Below are 11,460 nucleotides of genomic sequence, written 5' to 3' on the forward strand. Positions count from 1 at the left end.
TAAACTTTCAGTGTCTTATTACATATAGTCCCAACACTTGGTCACTTGAGAGGCAGAGACAGGAGAATCTTGAATGTGAAGCCAGCCTGAGCTACTTGAAATTCAAAAAAGAAAAGGAAGCTAGGTGTGGTGGTATGTGCCTTCAGTCCCAGCACTTGAAAGACTGTGGTAGGGTCACTGTGAATTTGAGGCCAGCCTGGAACTACAGAGCAAGTTCCAGCCGCATCAGCTGGGACTAGAATGAGACCCAACCTTGAAAAAAATATCCCTGCCCCCCTCCCCCCAAAAAAAACAAAACAGAAAAGGAGAGTTGGATAAAGCTTTCTACTAGTGAAAAATGTGGTAGTTATCAGTATTCAGATTGTACTTAAAGCCAGTGAGTAGACTCTTAAGAAATGGTAAAATTTGGACTGGAGAGATGGTTTAGCAGTTAAGCGCTTGCCTGTGAAGCCTAAGGACCCCGGTTCCAGGCTCGACTCCCCAGGACCCACGTCAGCCAGATTCACAAGGGGGCGCATGCGTCTGGAATTCGTTTGCAGTGGCTGGAGGCCCTGGCACGTCCATTCTCTCTCCCTCTCTTTATCTGCCTCTTTCTCCCTGTTGCTCTCAAATAAATAAATAAAAATAATTTAAAAAAAAGAAATAGTAAAATTCAGGCTGGAGAATGGCTCAGCGGTTAAGTGCTTGCCTGTGAAGCCTAAAGACCCCGGTTCGAGGCTCAGTTCCCCAGGACCCATGTTAGCCAGATGCACAAGGGGTCACATGCATCTGGAGTTCGTTTGCAGTGGCTGGAGGCCCTGGCACACCCATTCTCTTTCTCTCTCTGCTCTTTCTCTGTCACTTTCAAATAAATAAACAACAACAAAGAAATGATAAAATTCCTGTCAAGAAAACATTGAAGTGCTGAACAGATTGCCCAGGTTCCATTCCCCAGTATCCGCAAATATATACACATATATATTCAAAAAATGGAGCTGGGTGTGGAAACACACACCTTTAATCCTAGCACTTGAGAGGCTGAGGCAGGAGGATTGCTGTGAATTCAAGGCTACCCTGAGATTACATAGTGAATTCTGGGTCAGCTTAGGCTAAAGCAATATCAACCTTGAAAAACCAAAAAAAAAAAAAAAAAAGCTTGGGGTCTGCAGAGATGTCTCAACAGTTGAGGCACTGTTGCAAGGCCTGAAGGCCCAGGTTCAATTCCCAACTACCCATGTAAAAGCTGGATGCACAAGGTGGCAAGTGCATTTGGAATTCATTTGTAGTGGCAGGAGACCATGGTATGCCCATTCCCTCTCTCTCTGCTTGCAAATAAATACATAAAATAAATTACAACCAGCTAGGCATGGTGGTACATGCCTATAATCTCAGCACCCGGGAGACAGAGGTAGGAGGATTGCGTGAGTTCGAGGCCACCCTGAGACTACATAAGTGAGTTCCAGGTCAGCCTGTGCTAGAGTGAGACCCTACCTCAAAACACACACACACACTTACTTATAACCAAAAACAGTATCATTGAAGTCCAATGATTTTGAAGACTACCTCGCATATCTCCATTTTGAAGTACAATTTTGTTGGCTATAGCTATAAATACCTAGGCATGATGTATTCACAGAACAAATTAAAGATGAAATTAAGCAGGGCTTGGTGGTACATGCCTTTAATTCCAGCACTTATGAGGCAGAGGTGGGAGGATCACCATGAGTTTGAGGCCAGCCTGAGGCTACGTAGTAAATTCCATGTACCTCAGAAACACAAAAACAAAAAAAAAACAAAGATAAAATTAATTAGAAATCACATATATATGCATGCTACTGAAATAAATACGGTGTGGTTTATTTATCAATGAAAACAAATTGACAATGAATAGTATTTTAGGAGTTGAAAAGGCAATACAATACTAAATATACAACCTTAATTTTCGAGATCAGAGTTTCTGTGATTTAATTATATAAAGATGAGGAGTCAAGTTTTGCAACCTAAAAATATTTACTTATTAAAACTATATTAGTACTTTAGTAAACTATACAAAACAGGAAATGAGACAAACATGTGCATTTATAGAACTGCATGTCAGTCAGGCCAGATCCCAGCAGAGGGAATTCCCAGCACGACCTCATTTGTCTGTGAGGACACAGAGCAGTCCTTCTGCAGACATGCACCTTCATCTTCAGCATGATCCCCTCATCACTTCTTGATGGTTTCTATGAACGTGCATGTCTAGTTGTCTGCTTCTCAGAGCAGACATTTATCTAAAAGAAAAGGGTTAACAATTAGCCATTACTTATTAATAGACCCACAAATAAAAACCAATGTGAGATTCCTGAGGAATGGGGAAGGTGAAGGGGGTTGGCAGTTCTAAAGAAAGAAAAAAATCCCAACACATTACATATAACAAATCTTTATCAAATGGTATTTTGATGATAATGTCAGTGAACTTTCAAGGGTTAATATAGCTTCACAAATAATATACAACTTGTTTTCCAAAATATTCCTAAGAAAGGATTTTCAAAATGAAGTCTTACAAAGTAATTTTAGATTTTAAAATTTTTATTTATTATTTCTCAGAGAAAGAGAAAAAATGAGAATGGGCACTCCAGGGCCTCTAGCCATTGGAAACAAACTCTAGATGCATGGTGCCACCATGTGCATCTGGCTTACATGGGTTCTGGAGAGTCGAACCTGGGTCCTAAGGCTTTCCAGGCAAGTACCTCAACCACTATCCCATCTCTCCAGCCCCAATTTCAGATTTTAAATTACCTTCCTCATCCACCAGCCATCGGAGGAGGACTGGGGCCATGAAGATGATTGATTCGACCCATTCTTCGGGGAGGGTTACCTGGTGGCCTGATAAAAGGTAAAAAATATATGTATTAATAATAATAATAAACCCTGCTTGGTAGATATAGTTTCATTTGGTTTATTTTAAACACTTAGCTATTCCCCACCCCACACCCTTTTTTTGGTTTTTCAAGGTAGAGACTCCTACCTCAGGCTGACCTAGAATTCACTATATAGTTTCAGAGTGGCCTTGAACTCAATGTGGTCCTCCTATCTCTGCTTCCCGAGTACTGGGATTAAAGGCATGTGCCACCATGCCCGGCTCCATTTTCTTTTCAATAATCACATGAAGAAGGTGGGCAGAATGGCCTACACCTGTAATCCTAGCACTTGGGAGGCCAGTCTGGGACATATAGCAAATTACAGGCCAACTAACCAAAAAACATAACCCTAAAATTGAATTTTTGGCATGTGCAGATGTGTAAAGTATGTGTGGTGTATGATGTGATATGTGCATAGTGTACGCATGTATGTGTGCAGATGCACATGCCTGGTATATGCATGTAGAAACCAGAAATCGTTTAGCATGGGCATATGCAGATGTGTAAAATACATGTGGTGTATGATGTGAGGTGTTCATAGTGTATACACATGTGCACAGATGCATACATCCTGTGTATGCATGTGGAGGCCAGAGACCATCAGGTGTACTGCTTAGCTCATCTCTCTGATTCCTTGAGATGAATTCTCTCCCTCAAACCAGAGCTGACATTTTCACCAGTTTTTGTTGTGGTCAGTCTGCAAGCCCCTATGAGTCTCCTGGGCTTATAGAAGGGTGTGGCCACACCCAGCAGTATATGTGGGTGCTGGAGAACTAAACTCTTGTAGTCTCAGGCTCTCACATTTATGGAGCAAGTACTCTTAATTGAACCTTCCCCCCAATGTCCCACAAAAGATTCTTAGCAACTGCCACTTAGGTGAAGAGTCAAAAACTCAAACACTCAGGGATTGGGACACAGAAGGCATATGAGGAAAATGAGACAAGGAACAGTTGCAGTTTCTGGAAGTAAACCCAAGCCCAGCCCAGTGTATCTTGGCCTTCTCCTTTAGTAGTTGGAACTCAAACTGTAACAGCAAACACTTGGATTTAATTAAATGCTGGCCACCAGTTTTCAACCTCTAATTGATATTTTAGCTTGCCAGACTGTCTATCAAATCAGAAGCAACTTGGCTAAATTTATACTAACTTGTTAATTTTGTGAAACACAATTTTTTAAACTTCTACAAGCCTAACTCCAAAGTATATAATATCATCAAAAGACACAACTATTGGGCTGGAGAGATGGCTTAGTGGTTGAGTGCTTGCATGTGAAGCCTAAGGACCCTGGTTTGAGGCGCGATTCCCCAGGACCCACGTTAGCCAGATGCACAAGGGGTGCACACATCTGGAGTTTGTTTGCAGTGGCTGGAGGGCCTGGTGCGCCCATTCTCTTTCTACATATGTGCCTCTTTCTCTGTCTGTTGCTCTCAAATAAATAAATAAAAATTAAAAAATAACAAAGAAACAAAAGACACAACTATTATGAAAAAGGCCATACCCTCTTCCATCATCATATCTGGAATCAGATGAGCTTCCGTAGCCTCTTCCTTTTTTCACATCTTGCTGAAGCAGAGTTTTGAAACTGCAACAAGGGGCAGAAAACAACAGGTATCACCTTCTGACTCCATTACCCAGTCTATTCACATGGCAGTCATCTCTGTGAGAGGGCGACTCACCCTACTCAGCTCTGAACCCACGTCTTGCAGCCAGCTCCAGCACTAGTCCAAACAGAACGCGCTGCTTCTGTGCCAGAGCACTGGCCTCTGTCCTTGTCGTGTGCTAGCGATCCTCCCAGACACAACATGGAACCAGAGTGGTCCACAATTTCATTCTTTTTTTTTTGTTTTGGTTTTTCGAGGTCGAGGTAGGGTCTCACTCTAGCTCAGGCTGACCTGCAATTTACTATGTAGTCTCAGGGTGGCCTCAAACTCATGGCAATCCTCCTCCTTCTGCCTCCCAAGTGATGGGATTAAAGGCATGAATCACCATGCCCGGTCCCAATTTCATTCTTTCCACCAGGCTTCATATTCTGTTTTCATTGATCACCCCCAAATAACTTCCATCCTGGTTTTAATTTCTCTTATCTTTGCAACACCCCCGTCAAGAGCATCTTAATATTACCTTGGGGGGTTGGGGAAGGAAGGGATGAGGGTGGTATGTGAAGAGGCACAGGGCTTCTCTGAATTAACTGACAGTTCCCTCATTTCTTTCTTCTTTTTTTTTTTTTGGTTTTCAAAGTAGGGTCTCACTCTAGTTCAGGCTGACCTGGAATTCACTATGTAGTCTCAGGGTGGCCTTGAACTCATGGTGTTCCTCCTATCTCTGCCTCCCGAGTGCTGGGACTAAAGGCGTGTGCCACCATGCCCGGCCCAGTTCCTTCATTTCTTCACCCTGAGACTACATAGTGAAGAGTTAACTAAGGCAAACCAGCAAGCAAAACAGAACAGGTAACATTTGCACTTAGTAACTTAATTTGGGCTTTATCTTGTCCCTTCTCACATATTTCTATGGAACCATCACTTCCATTTTGCATTTTACCCTTTTTTCTTTTTTTTTGTTTTTCGAGGTAGGGTCTCACTCTGGTCCAGGCTGACCTGGAATTCACTATGTAGTCTCAGGGTGGCCTTGAACTCATGGCAATCCTCCTACCTCTGCCTCCCAAGTGCTGGGATTAAAGGTGTGCGCCACCATGCCCGGCACATTTTACCCTTCTTGATAAATACATTTTTTATATATTTTATTTTTGAAATACAAGGTTTTTATAAAATTTTATTTATTTACTTTTCAGAGAAAGAGGAAGGGGGAGAGCGAGAGAGGGAAGGGACGCAACAGGGCCTCTAGCCACTGCAAGTAAACAGCAGATGTGTGCCTCCCCCATTGTGCATCTGGCTAACATGGGGATATGGAACCTGGATTCTTCAGCTCCATAGGCAAACACCTTAACCGCTAAGCCATCCCTCCAGCCCTATATTTTATTTTTATTTATTTGAAACGGGGGGGGGGGGGGAAGAGAAGGAGAGGGAGAGAGGGGGAGGGAAAGAGGTAGATAGAGAATGGGCACACCAGGATCTCTAGCTGTTGCAAAAGAACTCCAGATGCATGTGCTACCTTGTACACTTTATGGCTTTATGTGGATACTGTGCAATTGAACCTGGATCCTTTGGCTTTACAGGCAAGTGCCTTAATTGCTAAGTTATCTCTCCATCCCTAAATAAACTTTTTTTTGCAGGGGGGGGTGTTGAGATAGGGTCTCACTCTGACCTGGAACTCATTATGCAGTCCCAAGGTGGCCTTGAACTCACAGCAGTCCTCCTACCTCAGCCTCCCGAATGCTGGGATTCAAGATGTGCACAAGGTGGCACACACATCTGGAGTCTGATTGCAGTGGATGGAGGCCCTTGTACACCAATTCTCTCGTTCTCACTCTCTTTCATTAAAAAAAAAAAAAGCTGCAGGAAAGCTGAGCTGATTTAAGAAACTCCACATAACTTATCTAACATAATTAGGTCCATCAGAGTTGTCCACAATTTCATTCTTTTTTTCTTTTTTTTTGGTTTTGGGGTTGAGGTAGGGTCTCTCTCTAGCTCAGGCTGACCTGCAATTCACTATGTAGTCTCAGGGTGGCCTCAAACTCATGGTGATCCGCCTTCCTCTGCCTCCCAAGTGATGGTATTAAAGGCGTGAACCACCATGCCCAGTCCCAATTTCATTCTTTAACTACTAGTGAAATGATGCACTCTTGTTTTTTTTGAGGTAGGGTCTCACTCTAGCCATAATGCACTTTTTATTTAATTAAAAAAATGTATTTTATGTATATATTTATAAGAGAGGGAGAGAGAGAGAATGGGCATGCCAGGGCCTCCAGCCATTGCAAACAAACTCCAGATGCATGCGCCCCCTTGTGCATCTGGCTTACGTGGGTCCTGGAGAAATGAATTGGGATCCTTTGCAGGCAAATGCCTTAACTGCTAAGCCATCTCTCCAGCCCCTGGCCCCTTTGAGCATGCTATGGCATCCAGCCACTGCAGACAAACTCAGGTACCACTTTGTGCATCTGGCTTACATGGGTCCTGGGGAATTGAACCTGGGTCCTTTGGCTTTGCAGGCAAGTACCTTAATGGCTAAGCCATCTTTCCAACCCCATAATGCACCCTTATACTTACAACAAAACCACAAACTCTGCTATTCCCCAGAAGAAATCTGTTATCAATGACAATCTCCATGGGGACTGACTCCGGCTGTCCAACACTTGTCCTACAGACAAAATAAAGAAACTGTAATGAGTGCTATAAAGGCATTACACTATAAGCAACAGTGAATAAGCTCAAAGCTGAACTTACCCATTATTCTAGAGTCAATACCAGGGCAAGTCCTCTCTGGGCCTCACCATGGGGAAGTAAAGGATCTGGAGGTCGTTGCTTTAATATGTCAAATGCCTACTTATGATTCATAATTCTAGTGGGTGATTTTATTCTAAGTGTCTCACTCCTATCTCCCTTCCCATTTCAGTGGCAAAATATATGCAAAATAAAATGTAGCTTTTTAACCATCTGAGTGCACAGTGGAGTGGTAGAAACATCACCACAATCTACCTCTATATACCATGCACCTCTATTACATACACCTCATCTACCTACCTCTAGCACATCTACCTGTGAAACTTTTCCATCTTCTCCAGCTGAAACTATCCACTAAACTGACTCCCCATCACCTCCTCCATCACCTTTGTCAACTATCATTTTTTTTGTCTTTATGGATTTGAGTATGTAGGAACCTCATACAGCTTCTGTCTTCTGTGATGAGCTTAGTCTAGTTAGCATACTTTAAGGTTTAACCATATAGCATGTCCAGATTTCTTTCTTTCTTTCTTTTTTTGTTTTTCTTGAGGTAGGGTTTCAGTCTAGCCTAGGCTAACCGGCCATTCACTATGTATTCTCAGGGTGGCCTTGAAATCATGGCAATCCTCCTACCTCTGCCTCCTGAGAGTGCTGGGATTAAAGGCATGTGCCACGCCCAGCATGATTTCTTTCATTTTAAACACTGACTCCATTCTATAATATATACATTTTTTGTTTATTTTTATTTATTTGAGAGCGGCAGAGACAGAAAGAGTGAGTGAGTGAGTGTGAGAGAGAGAATGGGCGCACCAGGGCTTCCAGCCACTGCAAACGTTCTCCAGACGTGTGCGCCCCCTTGTGCATCTGGCGAACGTGGGTCCTGGGGAACCAAGCCTCGAACCAGGGTCCTTAGGATTCACAGGCAAGCACTTAACCACTAAGCCATCTCTCCAGCCCTAATATATACATTTTTGATAATCCATTCATCTGTCAACATTTTAGTTTACTATTGTGAATTACAATACTATGAACACAGCATGCAAACATCTGCTTATCCATGCATCTGAAGACAAAAAAATGGGTTGGTTGAACATAACTGCTTATACCACTTCTAATTTTCTTTTCTTTTCTTTCTTTCCTTTTTTTTCTTAAAGATTTTATTTATTTATTAGAGACAGAGAGGAGAGTGAGAAAGGTACACCAGGGCTCTATCCACTGCAAACAAATTCCAGATGCATGCGCCACCATGTGCGTCTGAAGAATCAAACTGGGGTCCTTAGGTTTCACAGGCATGTGCCTTAACTGCTAAACTCTCCAGCCCCACTTGTAATTTTCTCCCTGTGTTCAGAGCATTTCTTTTCACTAGCAAAATCTCTTGCCTATATAATAGACATATACTCACAGTCTTTAGGATCAGTTACTTATTTATTATTATTTTTTTAGGTTTCACTTTAGTCAGGCTGACCTAGAATTCACTATGGAGTCTCAGGTTGGCCTTGAACCCACAGTGAGCCTCCTACCTCTGCTTTCCAAGTGCTGGGATTAAAGGCGTGCACCATCACGCCCAGCTAAGCTGTTTTTGATTTTTAAGAATGTTTTCAAAATAACATCCTAAGCCAGGCATGGTGGCGCACGCCTTTAATCCCAGCACTTGGAAAGCAGAGGTAGGAGGCTCACTGTGGGTTCAAGGCCAACCTGAGACTCCATAGTGAATTCTAGATCAGCCTGGGCTAGAGTGAGACCCTACCTCGGAAAAAACAAACAAACAAACAAACAACAACAAAAAAAAAACAGCTAAAAAACAGCTGTTGTAAGCATTGAAGAGAATTTGACTTTTCTTTACTAATATGACCTTTTGGTAACAAGATGTTCTTGAATTAATAATGGACCTCCTAGCAGAACTGGGTCCACTTTTCTGACCATTTCAAATAGAACCTATCACACAAAAAGTTTGTACTCTAGAGTTTCAGGCTTGCAAATCAAGAGGCCAGGCTATTCTGGGTGAAGAACACCTGTCACCAACTACCTCTCCTCTCCACAAACTGAAGATCATTATAGCTCTTCTCCACTCTGCCAGGTTTTATTTTTCCTCTTTATTTTTAGGCATTTACTTAGATCTAGTCTCTTCCTGAAGCAATGAGAACCAAGTGAGTGACAGGTTTGACTCTGTCTCTTACTAACTTTTCTGAGTTAACTGATTTAACATTTGCTTTCTCTGAGAAAAAAAATGTACCAAGGCTCACATGGGATTCTTGGGGGAGAAAAGTCATATGGCACTATGGTACCTATAAACTGCTGATAATACATGTCCTTCTAATCTGGATCTAACTGTAGCCTATATATCCTTTGTGATTATAAAGAATTATATGCATGTTTACCATTCCTTTTAATTTTTTTTCCTAGACAGGATCTCACACTAGCCTAGGCTAATCCAGAACTACCTCTACAGCCCCAGGATGGCCTCAAACTCCCCAGTACTGGAAATTAAAGGTGTGTGCTACCACAAGTGGCTCTACTGTTCTATCTTGTTGTTTGCACTTAGCTTCATAAAGCAGAAATTCATTTCCTTATGTGTTCTGAGAGGAAAATAATATGCATAAATGAAGCTGCATTTTTCAACTACAGAAGTGAAAGCCAAGGTACTGACAGGTTACTTATATGGGTAAAGTAGGATCATGCACACACGTTACACACTTTACATATATAAGGAATTACCAAGTAACTAAATGTAAGCTACCCTTAATTATAAAGAATAATAAACTCTGCAAGTGTCCAAAACTAAGAGGGAATTTAGAGCTCACCAGTCAACTTATTTTAATCTTTGCAAGCGGAAAGTGCAAAGCTCTCTCAACCAAATATCTCTCTCAAGAGCACTGTCTCTGGAGATAATTTTCAAAAAAAACATTTTTCTTGTAAAAACACAGACTTGTTTCTTGGATTTTCTACCCTAGCAATTGCATTTGCTTCTGGAAGTGATGGTGTTTCTTCCCAATCTATTTTGACCTGTGGGCAAAAGATTACACCACTAACAATCTCCACTGTCTTGGGGCGGGGTTGTAGGGAGCAATCTAAAACTTACAGGGATCATAAACAGCCCTTCTAAGCGAGATCTAAGATGACCTTATCCATACTTTCTCTGCGATTGAAACACAGCCACCATTCTGTCTTACAGCAGGTCGCAACGACTGAATGAGATGCTGCGACAAGCGCTAGGGGTACCGGGTTGACACCGCTGTCACCAATGGTGAAGATGACTGGGGCTCCGGGCTCTCAAGGAACCGGCTGGGGCAGCTGCGCTGGAGGCCCGCCCGCCTGCTCGGCATCCCGCTCCTCCCGGCCAACAGGCACTAACGCCGCGGAGGCCGCCCCATCTGAGGCCCCCGGTCCGACGAGGGAGGACCGAGAAGAACCACAGCACCAGACCATCCCCTCGGCGGCCGTCCACGCAGGCCCTCTGAACTCACCGTTCGAGATGTAAACCATCTTCCCTCCAGTTCCTTACTTCCGAACGGCCTCCCAGGCCCTCTTCGGCTTCCGTATCCCATTCGCCCCGCCCTCCCACGCCTCGCCCCTTAACGTCATAGGCCCACGTTAGCTCAAAAGTCGGGTGGGCGGGGGCGGGCAGAGCCCATTGGCTGCTGGGAGACACGCTTCCGGGCGGTGCTGTTCTCGGCTTAGTCGCGCGGGCAACTTCCGTTGCGGCGGAGGTTGTGAGTCAGACGACCGGATGTGGTGCTCACTGGCTGTTTTGCGAGCGCGCCGCGTTCTGATTGGTCTGAGAATTGGGCGTGGAGAGTTCTGAGAGTCGGGGAAGAAGCCACGTTCTAATGGATAAGTAGGCGAGGCTGTGTGGGGTGAAGTGGCTGGAAGAAACCTGACGGGAGTAAGTGCCTCAGAACTTTTTGGACGTCATGCAGTTTCCTGTGGAGGTGTGAAACCTGGCAGGGAAGTACCCTGAAGTGGTGTCCATAACGTAAAGGACATACTAGTCACTTTTTTTTGGTGAATTTACGGGTAGGTCCTTCCTGGTTGTATTCGTTCCCCACCCTCCCTTTTAAGAAATATTTTATTTTGATTTATTTATTTGCAAGCAGAGAGAGAAAGAGTGAATTGGTGCACCAGGGCCTCCAGCCCACTGCCAATGAACTCCAGACACATGCGTCACCGTGTGCCTCTGGCTTATGTGAGACCTGGAGAATCGAACCAGGGTCCTTAGGCTTCGCAGGCATGCGCCTTAACTGC

General features: G+C 43.6%; 1 protein-coding gene across 1 annotated transcript; it reads right to left on the bottom strand.

Annotated features, from left to right (window-relative positions):
• Window positions 1-2,756: 2,756 nt before the first annotated feature.
• Window positions 2,757-10,821, bottom strand: Selenok (selenoprotein K). Its single transcript, XM_012947604.2, has 4 exons — window positions 10,683-10,821; window positions 7,045-7,135; window positions 4,380-4,463; window positions 2,757-2,847 (listed from the first exon to the last, which is right to left on the bottom strand). The coding sequence occupies exons 1-4, from the start codon at window positions 10,699-10,701 to the stop codon at window positions 2,757-2,759; spliced, it is 285 nt and encodes a 94-aa protein (XP_012803058.2). The 5' UTR covers window positions 10,702-10,821.
• Between the last annotated feature and the right edge of the window lie 639 nt (window positions 10,822-11,460).

This window comes from Jaculus jaculus, chromosome 16, assembly GCF_020740685.1.
Source record: "Jaculus jaculus isolate mJacJac1 chromosome 16, mJacJac1.mat.Y.cur, whole genome shotgun sequence".
Classification (NCBI taxonomy): domain Eukaryota; kingdom Metazoa; phylum Chordata; class Mammalia; order Rodentia; family Dipodidae; genus Jaculus; species Jaculus jaculus.